This window comes from Delphinapterus leucas, chromosome 3 (assembly GCF_059928025.1).
Source record: "Delphinapterus leucas isolate spDelLeu-1000000601 "Yukka" chromosome 3, BTC_Dleu_Yukka2, whole genome shotgun sequence".
Classification (NCBI taxonomy): Eukaryota; Metazoa; Chordata; class Mammalia; order Artiodactyla; family Monodontidae; genus Delphinapterus; species Delphinapterus leucas.
In genome coordinates this window covers 118,403,495-118,423,537 of record NC_143131.1, presented here as the reverse complement: position 1 = coordinate 118,423,537, position 20,043 = coordinate 118,403,495, and the positions used below count along the sequence as shown (strand labels likewise).

The 20,043-nt window shown below is 40.9% G+C and overlaps 1 protein-coding gene across 5 annotated transcripts in view; it reads left to right on the top strand.

The window, feature by feature from the left end:
• Positions 1-20,043, top strand: part of PFDN1 (prefoldin subunit 1) — a 77,756-nt gene that overhangs the window by 34,263 nt on the left and 23,450 nt on the right. Inside the window, exon 4 of one of the 5 annotated variants that reach the window (XM_022588950.2) lies at positions 16,019-16,101. The exons of 3 other annotated variants lie outside the window; for them this stretch is intronic. In XM_022588950.2, coding sequence (XP_022444658.1) covers positions 16,019-16,101 — 83 coding nt within the window. Of the gene's footprint in view, positions 1-845; positions 8,939-16,018; positions 16,102-20,043 lie in introns of those variants that run through there. One more of the 5 variants, XM_089909365.1, reaches the window with a different exon arrangement.

The following is a 20,043-nucleotide window of genomic DNA, read 5'->3' as shown; positions in this document are numbered from 1 at the left end:
ATAGCCCTCCAGCCCATGCTATAAGTAAAATCTAAGAAACTGTGAAAGTCCTGGCTCTTCCACAGAAGTGGCTATTATGGTCAGACAGTAGTTCCTGAAACAAGTAGGAAGACTAGTGGCAAGAATACTGGATAGGAGGTGCCTGTGACACTCTGCAGTTGGCTGAGTTCTGAGACTCTGATGAGAAAATGTTTTGGAGTTTCCATGATTGAGGAGATTTTACTCTGCCTAATGAGGATCATTTTTTCCATAGCATGGGTAGGCACTGGTAGGCACTTGGATGGATGTCCAGTTTTTGCCCTAAGTACCTCACTTTTGGGCTGGTACCTTTTTTTTTTTTTTTAAATTTATTTAGCTATTTTGGTTGCATTGGGTCTTCGTTGCTGCGCGCAGGCTTTCTCTGGTTGCGGCAAGTGGGGACTACTCTTCGTTGCAGTGCACGGGCTTCTCATTGTGGTGGCTTCTCTTGTTGCAGAGCACAGGCTCTAGGCGCGCGGGCTTCAGTAGTTGTGGCACGAGGGCTCAGTAGTTGTGGCTCATGGGCTCTAGAGCGCAGGCTCAGTAGTTGTGGCGCGTGGGCTCAGTTGCTCCACGGCATGTGGGATCTTCCCGGACCAGGGCTCACAGTGTCCCCTGCATTGGCAGGCGGATTCTTAACCACTGCACCACCAGGGAAGCCCTGGGCTAGTACCTTTGTGTGTATGATGGGACACCCTCTTTGGACGTGATGTCAGGTGGACACTACTATATGATAAGCACTGATTCTTACTTGTGTTTTCAATGAAGAGAGAAGGGCAGGTGAGAGCAAAGCCAGTGGCAGAATTTTTTTTTTTTTTTTTTTGCAGTACGCAGGCCTCTCACTGCTGTGGCCTCTCCTGTCGCGGAGCACAGGCTCTGGACGCGCAGGCTCAGCGGCCGTGGCTCACAGGCCAAGCCACTCCGTGGCACGCGGGATCCTTCCAGACCGGGGCACGAACCTGCGTCCCCTGCATCGACAGGCGGACTCTCAACCACTGCGCCACCAGGGAAACCCAAGAATGTTTTTTATATATTAAACAAGAATTACACCCAATGGTTCATCTGCTTGCATAGCTCAAAGTTTAGAATCCATCAAAAAAAATTAGTCATTTATTTATTTTGTAGTGAAATATAGCATTTACAGAAATATGTATTAAAATACATGTAGTTTAAACAATAATTATAAAGCCAACACTTGTTACAATCATCCGAACCAAGAAATCAAAAATTGGCAGGACACCAGAGCACCGCCCCTACCTTTCTTTCTCCCTTCCATTCCTGCCTACTCTCCCCCTCCCTCAGGTAACCCTAACTTTTGGATAATTATTTCCTTTCATAAAAAATATAGTTTTACTACCTATGTGTATATCCCTCAAGACAGTTTTTGAACTTTATATGAACAAAATCCATCTCCATATTTTTTGCTTTGCTTCGCTTCTTCCTCAATGTTGTGTTTGTGAAGTACATTCATGTTGAGATTGTGATTTGTTCATTTTCATTGCTGTATGTATTCCATTATATAGTTGTACCACAATTTATCTTTCCAGACAGCTCATTTTTACCCTTAAGAAGTCAAGATGTTCTCATGGAGCATTTGCACAGTTTCTCTCTTAGCCTCTTGCTGAGGAGAGCTATTTTTCAGAGACATCTCCTACTCCAACCCAGGAGAGTTTGAGTACTAGAGAGCAGTAAAGTATAAAATGTCTCTACTCTAAATATTAGCTTGGTGATTTCCCACCTTCAGTAGTAACTAGATAGCTAGGCACCTCTGAGTGTCTTAAAAAATTTTTTTTTAAATAATTACAAGATTAGTAAATTAATCTCTTTCTATGTTGTTTTGATTTGGGGAGTCTTGGGTGAAGTTTCTCTTATTGTTCCATATGGTGGGATTTCACATATGAATACTTATCTCTATAGAGTTCATTTGTATTCTTAACATTTATGAAAAAGGATGTTTGTTTTAAAATGGTTTTTAGTTATTTAAGACTTGTCTAAAAGAGCCTGATGGCTGGAAGGCTAGAGTTATAGTGAACTATATATATTCTCCACATCCTGGTGTTTTAGGGCTTAATGTAGCTGTGTGATCCTCCTCTGTGACTTTCAGAGAAGAATGAATCTGAGTAAGTCCATATATGCTCTTTTTCTGGTTGAGTATTCTTTATTGGTTATTATGAATATTATCAATATCTTGGTCAGTATATATGTGTTATGATTCAAGTGCTAATATTTGCCCAAATGTAAACTATCTATGATATATTTCATTTGATCAGTAGAAATATTTCAGGTCTGGTAAGAAGTTAGATGTAAACAGTCCAGATAGACTTGCCCTTTATAGACAGCCTTTCTTGTTTGTCTGTGAAATGCATATTACAGATATTTTACACACACACTCCTTTGATTTGATCTGTTCACTGCTGTGTGTCTTCGTTTTGTGATTAAGATTTACAAAAGGATTTGCATTCCAGTTAGTCCAGAATTCAGCCTTTTGCATCTTGATTCAGTTATTTTCTTCTAGGATACACTCCGGGGGTGGCCTGATTCCCCTCCTTGGAACACTTGTCTATAACCACACCAGACTATCCCTTTGAATGCTTCAGAGGGTTGTTGACCTCATCCTTCGCTGCTGTATGCTTTATATGGTCTGTACTTTTCTTTGTCTGACCATAAATATTTGTCCTTAGCCTCCGCCCTCCCATGCCTGAGAGTTCCTCCATTCATTTTCAGGCTGCTTAGTGAATTATTTCTTTTGATGACTTAGAATTTGAAATTTATTTCGTGTTACTGCATGCCTCCCTGCTCTTGTAACTAGATGGTAAGGTGAAGTTAATCAGTATACTTTTCTTTACCCTAGATTCTTACTCTGATCAGTCTTTATATGACAGGTCTCTTTTAATCTGAAGTAATAGATGCTGGCCAGAAGAAATGAGTTGTTCAATACTCAGTGTGGAACAGGTCACACCTGTATTAATGAGCACACTGTAATTAATCAGCTCAAAAGAACAAGATCCAAGCTGATATTTGAACCATGAATGGAGATCTCAAAGTCTATTAGACTTATAGAAGAACATTCATTACCCTAAATTCCTAATTTAAATACTAAATTCCTAATTTAAATACCTTCTGTTGAGTTAGGAGTTCTGGCTTCTAGCCCTTGCTGTACTCTAAGCCTCAGTGTCCTCATCTGTAAAACAAGAGGGTTGGATTAGAAGATATCTGGGGTCACTTCTATTAAGTTTATCATTATAACCTTGGTCTTTTTCTGAATTGCCACTTTAGGAGCAAAAATGTCCCCTTAAAATGAAAAGATGGAGGGAGGCAAACCAAAACAAAAAAACCCCAGTTTCCTTTCTGTTTAGATCATTACCTTAATTTATTAATTGTAATCCTATTTTTGCAGGTAAAATAAAACTAGTTGTCTGCCTACAGCTTTTAGCTACAGTTGCCAGCTAAAATGTAATACGAGGTGACAGCATATTGTGTGATATCTTTGTAGTAGTTGCTTAAATAACTGAAATCACAGAGATGTTTGTGTGATGGCTTAAAGGTAGTTTGTATTAGGTATCACCTGTTTTAGAGATACTTTTGGGTAGAGCTGTGTAATAGCTTATTAACTCCACATGCATAAAGTAACATACTCAGGGAGACATCATTTTATCATTTGTAGTGCTTTATCCTATAGTGTCATGTAAAATACATGATACTTAGTGGCAAAAAAAATTCAGAAAATATTGAAAAATTCTTAAATTCTTTGAGTGTACATGGACTTTTATTATAAGTGGTAAGTGTTATAAAATGGGTTTTAATGAATTTTAGTTAATCTGCTGGTGCAGATAGTTATACTGCTTAGGACTTTACCATTTTTATTTTATTCATTTTTCAAAGAATTTTTACTACATTATTTCATTTAAAAATAGTGTCTATGGTTGATGCTGTCTTGCTAATTATGATTTTCTCCCACCTCACTTTGTCTTGTTTTGAAACAAATCTCTCACCTGCCACCAGTATAATAAAAATATATGAATTCCATCACTATTCATGAGACCATTCTTTTGCGTACATAATTATCTTGTGCTGGAATTTTTCCAAAATGGACACACATGCATTGTACTCCTAACTTTTGTGTAAAACAATTTAGTTCATTTTATTATGCTTTTGTTTTTAAGAAAACACATGAGGGTGGAACAATACTCCAGGTCAGGAAGCATTATCAGTTTCCACTGATGTTTTATATGTGCTGTGTTTTTATATGAGACTCTAAAAGCTCAAACTCTGTGATGCTATAAAGACATGGAAAATGATTCTTTCTTAGGGTTGGAGGAAGTGATGACTAGTGTTTTTTTGCTGGTAGTATCTGATAATCCCCCCTCCCTTTAGCTATTCTAGGCATGTTTAGTTGTCAGGCGTTGTCGGACTAAATTGCTAAAAATAACAAATAAGGGGGAGGCTGTTCTAAGGCCAGCTCTTGCCACTGTCTGTAATCTGTTTAATTTAGTTCCTAAGGAGAAAGGGCAAAAGGAACATGGTGCCATTCTAATTGAATGGGTTTTTTGTTTAAAGTGCTGACAAGTACATTGTTTGAGCTCTCTCTTTTCCCAAACCCCATAGGGCTCATGTACCCACATCCACTTATAGTGGAGAGCCAGAGCTGGGGGTCTCAAGAGCATCCTCTAATCAGTGGTTGTAGTAGAGATTAACTAGGTGATTGTGGTCTTTTGCTCGAATTTAATGTGGCTTTTGACAGTGGAAATGTGCAGTTAGTTTGTGAGAGAGGGTGAGACAGAGAAGATGGTAGTTAAAATGGAGGAGTTATTGTGAGAATAAAGACATCTATTTAGTACTCTCTTCTGCCCTCAGTGTTCCCAGAGAGTCAGGTTGTTTGATAAAATTAACCACACATGTGACTTCAGTATACCTGCACGTAATTTTAACCCCCCATTACCAGCATAAACCTCTATGTGGATTTGGCTCTTGACTTTCCTGCACCTTAACTTCTTCCTAATAATAGAAATAACTTTCTGTAAAATGGAGATAGCAGTCTAGTACTTGTTTGTAAAGCTGTTGAAGATCACTGAAGGGATGATTTAAATATCCTTCCTATCCTCTGCTATGTATTTACCAGCGATGGAGTGTGTGAGAACTGGGAGCCAATTTTCAGTTATATTTCTGGTGTTCTACATTCTGTGTCAACTCACCTGAAGGTTTACTGATTTTTATATTCTGAAGTTGCTTATTGATTTTTGTGTAAGTCCTATCCAAAAATCCCTTTATGTAATTCTTTTGGTGGTGTTTTTTTTTTTTTTTGGTCTGAGCCTGGCCACTTTAGCACCAAAGGAAAAAATGGATTGCTTTTATTAGAGATTCTTGGTAAGGAGTATCTTGGGAAAGCCTGTATTAATGAAGATCCTGGTATTTACCTAAAGCTTTGGAAATTGAGCAATTGGACACTGCAGGCTTTGGGAGTGCTTATTACTTTTAGGCATTTTTTAAGTCACCAACCTGCTTTACTCCCTAATTTAATGAAATACATAATCATTTTAACTGAACTAAAGGGTCTCAAATTATAATTTAGAGCACAGTCTTCAACAATATCTATGCTATATAGATGATGAAGTCTTGTGATTCATGTGGAATGACATACATGGCAGCACTTATAATCTTTACAAGTAGCTCAGGATTGATATCATTTGTGGTTGAGTTTAATTGGCTCTAGAAATTTGTAAAAAAAAATCACTTTCCGTTTCTGGACTTTTGGGGTTCAAACTCAGAGCCTTCATTAATGCAAGCTCAGTGTCTTTCTCTCTTTAGAGAAGGTACGAGAGGGAAACAAGCTGTAGGTGGTGATAGAAAACATAAGAGGAAGAAGGAGCTTCTGGTACAATAGTTGAAGCCTTAAAATGGATCAAGTTTTGAACTGAGTTGTAAAATATCATTTGCCTTAATTTTTAAGTGTTGATGCTTTCAATATCAGAGGCTGAACTTTCCACTTACAACTGATTTTTCCTTCCTTTGGGGGACTAAACAATTCTAAGATTCATGATATGAGGCTCTGGCCAATAATAATTGGCCAGAAGAAGTGTGTATGCATGTAAAAAAAAAAATCATTAAACGTTTGCTGGGTGTCTTGATTATACAGAGTACTTTGGGGTTTTGACTAACTATGGAGGCTTTTTGTTCTTACTTTCAATCTTATACATTAAGGAACCCACAGTCTACTGTATTTACTATGTGCCATGCACTATTATAGGCAAAGACATAATTAGCAAAGGCCCTGATGGCCTGGAGCTTATATTCTGGAGAATGGGATGCGGAGACAGATAATAAACAAATAATATAATTGATAAATGCTAAAAAGAAAAACAACACAGGGTAAAGAGACAGAGAATGGTGAGAGTGTATAAGCTGTCTTATATAGTGTTGACAGGGAGGTTTCTCTGATAAGGTGATATTTGAGAAGAGAGACCTGAAGGGAGTGAGCAAGCTATGTGTACATCTGGGAGAAGAGGGTTCCAAGCAGAGGGAACAGCAAGTATAAAAACCTGGGGGTGAGAGCATAATTGATGAGTTGGGAGAATAGCAAGGAGGCCAGTTTAGCTGGAGCTGAGTGATCAAGAATAGTAGGAGGTGAAATCAGAGAGGTATCAGGGAAGAGATTATATAGGGCTTTGTAGGCCATATTAAGGATTTTGGATTATGGTATGAAGTTGGGAGTTTGGGGAGGGTTTTGAACAGAGGAATGACATGATCTGATTTACATTTTAAAAGGACCATTCTGGCTGCTTTGGTGAGAATAGATTATGGAGGGCAAGGGTGGAAGGAAGGAGACTTGTTAGGAGGATGTTGCATTATATCTAGGCGAGAGATTGATGTTGGCTTGCATCAGGGTGGTGGCAGTGGATGTGATCAGAATCTGTATATATTCTAAGGTAGAGCTAAGACAACTGGGTGTAGGGATGAAAGAGAGGACTCAAAGTTTCGAACCTGTTATGAAGGAATCATACCTCCTTCCTCCCACATATATCATTCATTCAGCTGTTGGAGAGATTTGGAATGGGTTCATGAGAGAGGAGGCATTTTAGCTGGGCCTTGAAGATCAGTTAGAATTTTGCTACATAGGGTTGGGGCAGAGGAGAGAGCATTTCAAATCAAAGAAATACTATGGACAGAAGTCTGGAAGTAGAGTGGTGGAATGAAGGGTTAAAGTGAGAAATGAGGTTGGAAAGGCCTAAGGGAAACAAGTTAAGGGTAAAATGAATGAAATCAGCATTGTTTCTACTCACTTTGTATAAGTAAGTACTCCTTGTTCTGGGCAAGTAGTTATTCCCAGTGCAATGCTGTTCATTGACTGTGGTTTCCACATAGCATTCCATGTGTGATGGGCTCCACAGAGATTCCATATGTTTATGGGAACATATGTACTATTGATAATTCATAGATCAGTGTTTCCTAATCAGTTTTCAAGTTTCAAAAGCAATTTTTTTTTTTTTTTTTTTGCGGTACGCGGGCCTCTCACTGTTGTGGCCTCTCCCGTTGCGGAGCACAGGCTCTGGACGCGCAGGCTCAGCGGCCATGGCTCATGGGCCTAGCCGCTCTGCAGCATGTGGGATCTTCCCGGACCGGGACACGAACCCGCGCCCCCTGCATCGGCAGGCGGACTCTCAACCACCGCGCCACCAGGGAAGCCCTCAAAAGTAATTTTAAATGCAAATTGAAAGTTTGGCTTGGGCCTTGTTATCTTTGAGGTGCTATTAGATACCCAAGTAGAGATGTTGAATAGACAGTTGGAAGTATGAATCCGGAACTCCAGACCAATGAAATAAGATTGAGAATTATCTATAAATTGTCAGTTTATAGGTGGCATTTAAAGTCATAGGACTGGATTAGATCAGCTAAGGAGAAAAGGTAGGTACAGGAGGTATAAACAAGGTTCACAGACTGAGCCAGGGGCACTGCAGCAGGATGTAAAGGCTCTTTACAGAGGTGTGGATAGTGTGCAGTGTGAGTCCAGAGAACTGAGTGAACACCCACACGGGCAAGCCTCTGCTGTGAAGGGGCCAAGCTGAAGGGATGGGACCAACTTCCTCCATGGTTAGGGGGCTGTGCAGGCCCTTGGTTTTGTGTTGATAGCAGGGGCTGTCAGCTAAGTTAGACCTAAGTTTCAAGTGCTTTGTGGCTTTCTCTTATTAGCACTGACCTGGAGCTAGGCAGGCCTGGTCTGCTGAGGGAAGGGTTGCTTTCCCCGAGGAGGGATTGCAGAATGTAGAGACTGACATCAAGTTAATGTCAGAGCTGAGCATGCTGTCTGGGGGAACTACACTGCAGGGAGTAGTTCAACACAGTTCATTTAAAGCACAGGAGATTAGAAACCCTGCTGTGTATCTGTGGTTTCTTGAGTAAAATTTGAGGGACGGGGTACTTAATGGGTGGAAGCAAACATGCCTACTAGAGTTGAAGGTTAAAAGTTCCCTAAAAGAATTTTATAATAACTAGTACTTTCATGGTTCCTTGTATACACTTACACATATGCATATACAAACATACACTTTCCTACCCTCTTTCAGTATATACTAAGAAAAGCTTCAGCCTTTAGAATATTTTTTGAGTTCATCTTACAAATTCTTAGCAAGTAATTGGTACTGCTTTTCTTTGCCCTGATATGCATAGCGTAATGCCTTGGCATAATTATTAAGAATATGAACTTGGGGGCTTCCCTGGTGGCGCAGTGGTTGAGAGTCTGCCTGCCGATGCAGGGGACACGGGTTCGTGCCCTGGTCCGGGAAGATCCCACATGCTGTGGAGCGGCTAGGCCTGTGAGCCATGGCCACTGAGCCTGCGCGTCTGGAGCCTGTGCTCTGCAACAGGAGAGGCCACAACAGTGAGAGGCCCACGTACCACAAAAAAAAAAAAAAAAAAAAAAAAAGAATATGAACTCTGGAATCAAATGAATATGAATTTGAACTCTGACTGCCACATATTACCACCTTGGGTAAATTACTTAGTGTCTCCAAGACTAAATATACTCTTCTGTAAAACAGCAACAACAGCAGGGTTGATGCATAGGGACAATAAATAACCCTTTTATTTCCTGCTTAAGTATGGAATCAACTGCAAGCCAAATCTATATGAAAATTTTAAATGTATTTTACGTTTATAACTGATAAAGCTTAGGTTGAAGGATGTGGCTTAGGTGTGCAGCAGTAATAATGGTTTCTAATACTGATCCAGAATTAAGCATACAAATTTAGATGTAGCTACCCAGCAAATCTTTGGAAGTGTGGGACAACCACAGGTCTGTCTCTGCAGAGGCAGTCAGAGCATATCTGTCAAACTTATGAGGAAAATGTGTACCTTCTGCAAGCAGGCAGATCCTGGCAGAGTGGAAGGAGTTGAGCCATAGTTGCTTTTTCCAAACACACCAAGTGGAAAAGCTAGTAGTCTTCCTGAGAGTAGATTGAAGAGGCCAGGACTGATAGCTGATGAAAACTGGAGATGAAGAGGATCAGCATTTCTCCCTTCTTACAAAAAGTACCTACCTCATAACATAATACATGTAAATCACTTGATACGGTGCCTGGCACACAGTAAATACTCGGTAAATGCAGGAGTTTTTTACTTGCATATTATGGATGCTCAGTAACTATTTACTGATTGAGCATATTGCCAACATGTACTTATAAGATAAAGGTTTCTTTTTAACTGGGAAAAAAATAAAGATACACAAATGTACAAAGCTAATTTAACAAACACCTGTGTACTCACCACCCAGAACTAACAAATGTTAGAGTACTGTAATATATATTTTTGTGTGTTTTTTACAAAAATAAAACCATGCTAATGAAATTGAAGTCTCCTTTGTAACTTGCCTCCTGGCTCCACGTTAGTCTCATTCCCACTCACCAGAAGAAACTACTATCAGGCATTAGGTGTATCTTTCCAATCCATGTTTTATAACATCTCATTTTCAACAGATGATATCATATTGTTCATGTCTTTCAATAACTTGCTTTGTGTGTGTGTGTGTGTGCTCTACCCACACTAATAAATATATGTAGTTTACTCAGTTTAACTGCTGTAGGGTATTCCATAAGAAAATGTAACTTCAAAGGACCCATTTTTGATAGCTTTAGTGTATAGCATGTAAAAGTGGCCAAAAGGCCCGATGACTCCTTCCATATGTAGCATAAATATAGACATTGGTAAGGCTGGTCAGTGGGCTCAAGGATGCAAGCGCCAGCAGGTTGGTGCACTCAATAATATCTGCTGCTCTCATTTCCTCACAGCCATGGATTCTGTGGTGAAGCCAAGACAAGTGTCCATGGCCTCTGCCCATGTGTTAGAAATGGAGATCATGTGTCCTTCACAGAGCCAGAACCAGAATTAGAAAGAGAGCGAGATTTGAGTGGGAACCCAGGATTCTAGATTCCAACCACTGTATCATTCACTTTTACTCTGAAAGAAATGAGGATTCTTATGCCATGGTTGGATACTCCCAGTAGCTAGTTCTAATATTAGTGGTCCTTTTCTTATAAAATGATAAAGCCCTAAACACCAACTCTTTGAGTAAAGAGATTAAGTGGCTTCTAAGTGGCCTAGCAGCTAGAAATTGAAGAAGGGGCAAAAGGAAAACCACCCCTTGAATCATGTTTGCAAAGAGAAGTATGCCAAGTGCTCTTTTATTACTCCAGTGTCATTATAAATTTAATTGGTGTTATGTCAGCTACTTAGATCAGAGCTAATAGCATATTAAACTATTTGTTTGTACCAGTTCCATGGTAACCTGGGTGGGTGTGGAGTTGGGACAAGGGGCAGCTGTGATGCCTGGTCTATAGAGTGATTTCATCGTGCTGTGAACCCCTTATCACCCTAGATGGAGAAGTGTCACTGGGTAATGAGACCTGACTTCTCAGTGCCCCTCAGAACACTCAGAGCCATGAGCAAAGGCCCTGGGCTGCTTGTCTGACCTAGAGGTTTAGCCTAGAGTTAGAGAACAGTGATTTCTTGGTGATACCGACAGGTATAACTATGAGTTTTCCTTTTCTCTTTCTTAGTAAAAAGAAAGCTGAGGTTTTTTGAAAGCTTTATAAAATAACCCTTTGATATTAGAGTGTGTTTATAGTTCTCCAGTTCTACCCTCTGATGACCTATACAAATCAGCAGAGGAGGTGCCGATGAGTCATGCATCTGTGCTTTTAGTGGCTTTGAGCTTTTACTTGTTTTCACTGTCTCCAGGTCCTTTTATGGGTTTCCGGTTGCCATATCTCTATTTTTTTAGTTGTATAAATATGTTACTTGATTGGAAAGTAGTAATGTGATCACATAGAAGTTTCCTTGCCTTTGTTTGTCCATTGGCTCTCCCAGAGTACCTTATTAACTCATTAAATGTTAATGCTTCTGCTGATAACATTAAAGTTAATTTTCAGAAGTTAGTACGTCAGTTTATTTTATCCTGGCTGGTTTGTGTATGTGTTACTCTCAGTCTTTGGGTGGAGTAAAGACTAATTTGCTCTGAAAATAATTCATTAGGAACTTGCCGTGTCATGCTTGTTTTTAAACACAACCATCATTACTGTCTGATTCTAGAACATATTCATTACCAACCGTGCCCCCCCACCAAAGAAACCCCTTACCCATTAAGCATTTGCTGTCCATTTCCCCTTCCTGGTAACCATTCATCTGTTTTCTGTCTCTATAGATTTGCCTGTTCTGGATATTCATATAAATAGATCATACAGCATGTGTCTAGCTTCTTTCACTTAGCTTAATGTTTTCAGGGTTCATCAATGTTGTAGCATGTATCAATTCTTCATTCCTTTTATGGCTGAATAATATTCAATTATATGGATATACCACATTTTGTTTATCTGCTCATCAGTTGATGGACATCTGGGTTGTTTCTACTTTTGGGCTGTTACGAGTAATGCTATCAACATTCACAAGTTTTTGTTACTACACCTGTTTTCATTTCTCTTACTTGGGTATATACCTAAGAGTGGAATTGCTGGGTCATATGATAATTTTGTCTTTTTAATTTCTTGAGTAACTGCCAAACTGTTTTCCATAGCAGCTGTATCATTTTACGTTTCCCACCATCAGTATATGAGGGTTCTGATTTCTCCATGTCTTTGTTAACACGTATTTTCCATTTTTGATTATAGCCATCTTAGTGGGTGTAAAGTATCAGTAGTATCTCATTGTGGTTTTTATTTGCATTTCCCCAGTGAGTAATGATGTTGAACATCTTTTTTTTTTTTAATTTATTTACTTATTTATTTTTGGCTGCATTGGGTCTTCGTTGTTGCGCACGGGCTTTCTCTAGTTGCGTTGAGCGGGGGCTGCTCTTTGTTGGGGAGCACGGGCTCAGTAGTTGTGGCTCGCGGGCTCTAGAGCTCAGGCTCAGTAGTTGTGGCGCACGGGCTTAGTTGCTCCGCGGCATGTGGGATCTTCCCGGAGAAGGGCTCAAACCCATGACCCCCGCATTGGCAGGCGGATTCTTAACCACTGCGCCACCAGGGAAGCCCGATGTTGAACAACTTTTCATGTGCTTATTGGCCATTAATATATCTTCTATGGAGAAATGTCTGTTTGAGGGTCCTTTGCTCATTATTTAATTGGGTTGTGTATCTTTTTGTTGTCGAGTTATAAGAAAATAGAAATTCTTGGACTTGCTTGGAGCAGAGAGTAGGATCAGACTGACTTCAGGCTTTTGCCACACATACTTGTATGTTAGTCTTGCTGCCACAGGTGAGTCAGTTACACCTCCACTTCCAAGAATGCAAGGTGTTGCCCTTACTTCCGCTCTCAGAAGGCACACCTTTATTCACCTACCCCTTTACCATGCCTACAGGCCAAACTCCATAGTAAACACTGTTGATTTGATCCTCTTGCTCTTCTTGTAAGATTAGAGTAAACTAAAGACAACTGAAATAGTAAAACTTGTTTTATTTGCTCATTTGGAAGACTTGTAGAGTTTTAATAGTCCTATTGATAGACACTTGGCTTTCTGACCCTGGAGAAGCAGAAGTAAAACAGTGTATACGAGGAAATGTCTTGCTTTTGTAAAATTTGTTTTCATGAGACGTCTTTATTATGTACTGTGTACATTTATTTCTCATATATGATGGAACTTAGAATAGTGTCCTATGAGGGCTATAATTTTTAGGGTTTTTTGGTTTGTTTTAGAAAGGAATCAAGGACCTCAGGGTTGTGATACTGGTAGAGGTCTTTGTGCATCGTTTTTCTGATCTCTTTTACGCAGATCCTGAATCAAATACTTGTCATGTTTAGTATATTGTTAATAGATTTATACAACATGCAGTTCTCAGTTGTGGCATTGTGTGGTCTCTGAAGGACATTTTTTTTGCATCTTTATTTCCTGACTATAGCATTTCAGCCCTTCTCATAATTTCCTTGGGCGTAATTATACTGATACTTCTACAACGCTTGTGTTGGATCTGTACAAAGCCCAGTGTCTCCTTTGAAGTTAGGAGGTGAAATTATTTATCCTGACATTACAGTACACATACTCTTAGGGCTCATCTGTGACAGTTAAAATATTGGGTAGTTTTCCTTCATGAAGTTTTAGGATCAGGTCTCAAAGAGCTATAGACTTTTTATTTTCATTTTTTTGACTGCACCACGTGGCTTGTGGGATCTTAGTTCCCCGACTAGGGATTGAACCCAGACCCTCAGCAGTGAGAGCTTGGAGTCCTAACCACTGGACCACCAGGGAATTCCCTAGACTTTTTAAAGTTGGAAGATATCCTAGAGGCCACTTGATGGAGCACTCCCCTCCCCTGCCCCCAACCATTTCTGACATGTTTTGTCATGGTTCCTACTTGAACACATCCAGTGATTTCTAGTCATCTCATCCTTTTTCCTGAACTACTCTTCTTTTGGTTTCTATGACACAGTGTCCCTCCTTTTTAGTGTTACTTGCTGGTTCCTCCTCTTCCTTTCATTCTTATTAAATGTTGACTTTTATAAGGCTAAGTCCTCTTATTCTGAGTTCCTTCTCTAGGAATTTCATTCTCATGGCTTCAAGTACTACCTATATGTAAAATTGTATCTCTAGCCCAGACTTCTTCTGTGAACTTCACACCCAATCTGTTTTTTTTTAAAATATCTTTATTGGAGTATAGTTGCTTTACAATGGTGTGTTAATTTCTGCCCCAATCTATTTCTCTTCTCACATCTCACTTGGATGTTTCACAGGTACCTTAAACTCAATGTGTCTAAAACTAAACTTATAATCTTTTTTTCCAAACCTGGTCCTCTTGGGAGGTATTCTTGACACTCCCCCCCCCCGCCAATTTCTGATAAATAATGAAGGTTATGGTGAAGGACTTGGTGAAGTCCTCTTGTTGATTTTTTTCTTGAATATTTCTTTTTTGCGGTACGTGGGCCTCTCACTGTTGTGGCCTCTCCTGTTGCGGAGCACAGGCTCTGGACACGTAAGCTCAGCGGTCATGGCTCATGGGCCTAGCCACTCCGCGGCATGTGGGATCTTCCCGGACCGGGGCACGAACCCATGTCCCCTGCATCGGCAGGCGGACTCTCAACCACTGCGCCACCAGGGAAGCCCTTGAATATTTCTTGAATCTATTCTTCTCTAGCTCCATTACCACCACTAAGATACTGTCATCTCTTTCCAAGATTATTGCAATGGCTTCCTAGTAGGTTTCTCAACATTCACACTTGTATTCTCTAACCCAGTGCTTCCCAACCCTTTTTACATCACAGCACCTAGAGGAGTATTTGCATGATTCACTGGGGTAAGTGGACAAAGGGTGCTCAAGGTGGAGGCAACTGCCCAGGGGGGCTTTGGCTGCCCTGAACGCACCCGGCCACTCTAGGGACTCAAAGGATCAATATCTTGGACACATCTATTACCCATTCATGACTCACTGGGCTTTCTGCAGGAAGCTCTGCTCTAACTCATTCTCTGTGTTGCAGCCAGAGTAATTTTTTATTTTCAATGGAAATTTGATTTTTTTGTTTCTCCCACTTAAGACCTTGTGGCTTTTCATCATCTTTAAGATAAATACCAAATTTTTAATATGCTTATGACCCTGTATGATCTGACTCAATCTCACCAGCCTCATCCTTCTATATTATCTATCCCTCCCTGCCCCACCCCGCACTTCAGTACTTCAGCCTCACTGGCTGTCATTTAGTTCCCAAACATGTCTTGCTTCATTTGACCTTTGCTCTTGCTGCTCCATTTGCCTGGAATTGCTCTTTCCCCATGCTAACCTCTCCACTTTATTAATTCCTACTCATCCTTCAGAGCTTGTTCAAAAGTGCTTCTGTGATTTCCTTGATTATACCAGGTGTTTCCTCTATTAGACACTGTGCTTTTCCCTTGGAGCCCTTATTGCAATGGTGGTTAAATGTCTGTGTGCCCTGCAACAGCGTAATCTCTGTGAATAAGTGTTTGACTTGTTCACTGCTTTAATCCCAGTGCTCTTTGGGTCTAACATATATTGAGTGCTCAATAAATGTTGGTTAAATTAATTATGTCAGTTCTTGGTACTGAGGATGAAGCTTTAATCAAGTCAGAGAAGATTCCCTACTGTTATGGAACTTACATGCAGATACAGACAGTAAAGATACAAACAAGAAAATATCATGTAGTAAAGGTGATATTTTAGAGAGTTATTGGGGAGGCCTCTCTGAAAAGGTGAAATTTCAGCTAAGATCTGAATGAAAAGCAGCAGCTAGCCACTTAAAAGTATCCAAAGGAAGAACATTCCAGGTTCTTAGAAGGCACAGATGATGCAAATGTCTTACGGTTGGAAAAAGTTTGGTGGAATTGTTTAAGCAAGTGAAAGGGGGAAGAATCATAATAAGGTTGGAGTGGTTGGCAGGGACCAGATCATGCAGGGTCTTATTGCCCAGGTTAAGGAGTTTGGATTTTATTCGAAGTGTCATGGGAAGACTTTCAAGGGTTTTGAGCAGAAAGTAACCTGAATTACATGTTAAAATATCCATGACAAACATCCAGGAGAGGATGATGGAGGCTTGGACTAGGATGGTAGCAGTGGAGCTGGATCGAAAGAAGAGGATGGTTTCGGGATATATTTGGAAGTAAGTTAAGACTGATGGGTGGCTGTGGGGGGATATTGGGTTCGAGGAAAAGAGAAGAATCAGGGATGGCTTTTGTTGGCTTTTGTATTTTTTTGTCTCTGTGGGGTTTTTTTTGTTGTTGTTTTTGCGGTACGCGGGCCTCTCACTATTGTGGCCTCTCCTGTTACGGAGCACAGGCTCTGGACGCGCAGGCCCAGCGGCCATGGCTCACGGGCCCAGCCACTCCGCGGCATGTGGGATCTTCCCGGACCGGGGCACGAACCCGTGTCCCCTGCATCAGCAGGCGGACTCTCAACCACTGCACCACCAGGGAAGCCCTCTGTGGTTTTTAAATTGAGCAATTGGATAACTGCCATTCAGTGAGATGGAGAAGACTGGGAGGGTGTGGGGTGACTATAAATCAGTTGTGCTTGTTTTAGACATGTTAAGTTTGGGTTTGACATCCAGGAAGATATGTTTTATAAGCAATTTGATGTGTAAATCTGGAATTAAGGGGAGGTCTAGGTTGGAGATATAAATTTGGGAGTCATAATGATGTTTAAAGCTATGAGACTAGATGAGAGTTTCTAAGAGAGAGTGATGGAGAGAAGTTAAGGACAGCTTTCCAGAAAATGTCAACATTTTGAAGTTGAGCAGAGGAGGAGTAGTCAGCAAAAGAGAACTTAGAAGGGGTAGCCAGTAATGTAGGAAGAAAATAGGAGTGTGGAATCATGAAAGCTAAGAGAGGAAAGTATTTCAAGAATTGTGTTGAATGCTGTTGATGAGTAAGAACGGGTTGAGTAAGAAGAGAATAGAGAGTAACCACTGCTTTGGGCAACATAGAGATCGTTGGTGACCTGGACTACAGTAAGTTCAATAGGGTAGATGGGAAGCATGATTGGAGAGGTTTGAGGAGATAATGGGAGGTAAGGAAGTGGAGGCAACTACTAAACAATTGGTTCAAGAGGTTTTGCAAGAAGGGGAGGAGAGAAAGGAGGCAGTACCTGCAGGGGAATGTGAGGACAAGAAAGGTGTTTTTTTTGTGTGTGTGTGTGACTTGCCTTACCAAGAAGGAATTTGCAGAGAAAGAGACATTGAAGATTAGGAAGAAAGAAAAAGGATAACTGTGGGAGTGAAACTTTTGAGAATGGGATGGATTCAACACCCAAGTGGAAGGGTTGTGTTTCTGCTTCTATCAAAACACAACCCCTCTATCCATTTTAACACAGGGAAAGAAGAGAGTATATGTATAGGTAGGTGTAGGTCAGGTGGTAGATTTGGTAGTGGAAAGAGATAATTCTCATCAGATTGCTGCTGTTTTCTCAGCTGGGAATGAGAGGGGAGGAGAGAGTATAGATTTGAGGAGACAAGATAAAGTATGAAATAGTTACTTTGGAGAGCAGAGAATTTTTTAAAATTAATTTATTTTTGGCTGCATTGGGTCTTCGTCGCTGCACGCAGGCTTTCCCTAGTTGTGGCGAGCGGGAGTTACTCTTTGTTGTGGTACGCGGGCTTCTCGTTGTAGTGGCTTCTCTTGTTGCGGAGCATGGGCCCTAGGCATGAGGGCTTTAGTAGTTGCGGCGCACGGGCTCTAGAGCACAGGCTCAGTAGTTGTGCTTCACGGGCTTAGTTGCACTGCGGCATGTGGGATCTCCCCGGACCAGAGCTCGAACCTGTGTCCCCTGCATTGGCAGGCGGATTCTTAACCACTGTGCCACCAGGGAAGCCCTGGAGAGCAGAGAATTTAATATATTAAGAAAATTTAATAGAATTTCTGGACACTGGTGAGTGCCTATTTGAGATTCATAGTCCTAAATTTAAAGTAAAACCATGCAGCACACTTAAGTGTTTTTCTCCAGCAGCATTCAGCTATTTGGGTACAAACATGGAGTAGGTAGATGGTTGAGTTTATTTTAGCTTGGGTTGGTATTTTGCCAGGGAAGTGCAACAGAGGGAGAGAGGGGCAAAAGGGAGTTCAGAGGGGAATAAATATAAATGAAGGACTGTGGAAGCTGAGCTGGGTGGAAGGGGAGAAGGTCATGGAAGCAGAATGAATAATGAAAAACTTGTTGAGTGATATGGTTGAAGAAGTGCTGGAGGGAGAGTTACCAGATCGAAATGACCTGGAAAAATAGGAAGTAGTGGCGGTGAAATTGAAATTCTGGAGGTGGTACAGTTACTGGTGTTGTCAAATCTCTAGGGTATGAACATGGGCTGGGTGGCTTAGGTGGGGTAAAGTAAAAAATGTGAGGGGAGAGAAGGTCATGGTATTGGATGGATCATCTCCATTCTTGTTGAAGTCACCTCAAGTGGTGCAGCAGTGGTGGAGAGGAAGAGCCTCTGATGAATGAGGGGCAGTACCCAGGATATTGGTAGATTGGTAGATTGCAGCAGCAAGGAAGGGAGAAGAGGATGGTACACCATGATGCTACAACTTCAGGAACCAGGATTTTTGGAGGAAAAAAAGAGGAGAAATGATTTGGCAGTAGGCTTGAATGAATGAATGGAATGATGCATGGATGGAAATTTATGCTTTCATTAGGCAACTTTCATGGAAAGTTAAAATCCCTATGTGCTAGAATCAGTTCTACCTTTTAAGACTCCCTCTTTTTTCAGAAGAGAGGTTGCTAAACTGTAGCCTGCTGACCAGATCTGTCTTGCTTGTTTTTGTGTTTTTTAGAACACAGCTATGCCCATTTGTTTGCACGTTTTTTATGTTACTTTTGCACTGTAGTGGCAGAATTGAGTAGTTGTGACAGAGACAACCCCACAAAGCCTAAAATATTTACTGTCTGGCCCTTTATAGAAGAATTTTGCTGACTTCCACTTTTGAAGATTCTCAAACTTCAGTTTGCATCAGAATCACCAGGAGAGCTTGTGAAAACAGATTGCCAAGCTCCACCCCTAGAGTTTCTGATTCAGTAGGTCTGGGTTGGGGCCCAAGAAAATGCATTTCTAACAAGTTCCCCAGTGTTGATGGTGCTGCTGGTCTGGGGACCATACTTTAAGAGCGATTGTTTTAGATATTTAAGTTGGTGATTGGGTTCCTTCTCCCCTTAATATTCTTTGAGCCAAATGTCCCTACCTACATCAGCTGTTTATCGCTTGACATGATTATTGGCTTATCGTTTTAAGTTTGGTGCCTATAAATATAATGATTCTTTGGCTGAAGCCTGATCTCTGCCATATGCATTGGAACAGTTGCCTCTCCTTGCTCTTCATTTACCTGTGAGCTTGTTTTCTTTCTTTCTCAGGTTGTCTGATGTACTGGTCTTTCTCTGGGACTTAAATGAAGCTTGTGTGTTAGGGAGGGCAATAGTAGATAGAGATCACATAAACTTTAGGTGGACTAAAAGGCTAAAAACACTATCATTTGGAAGAAATAAGAATCCACCCTCTCCCCCCACCACCATCACCTGGTATATCTCTGCTCTAAGGTACTTGAGTAGAGCAGAGGTTTATCTTGGGTACATTGAGCCATGTGATCATAGGTGGGATTTGGGAGTCTGACCCTATATGGTAGCAGTGTCAGAGTCTCTTTAGCAGGTAGGTAAAAGAACATCTGGGAGAAAAACCAAGGTCATTGCTCAACTTGATCCAAGTCTTTTGTCCCTGTCTTTCAGCAGAGGAACCTCTGAAAGATGTCTTGAAAGCAGTTTCTAAAAGATGCAGAGACAGTAACCCCTTCTTAGATTTCTCTTTATTCTCCTGCTCCATGCCTAAAATTGCTTTCTTATTCTTTCAGCTTGTCTCCCAGCCATATGTAGCTCAGCAGTTACCTTGTAGCCTAGTTGTGTCCCTAATGGTGAAGTGGATAAACCCAGATGAGTTCACAAGTGGACATCTGTCCTTGGATCACTTGTCTCTTATCTTCAAATTCCTGGTCACATTTGGCCAGCCTTTCCTGCCTCTGGTGAGTGCTCCTCACCCATTCAGGCTGTTGTAGTACTTGCACTTTCAGAT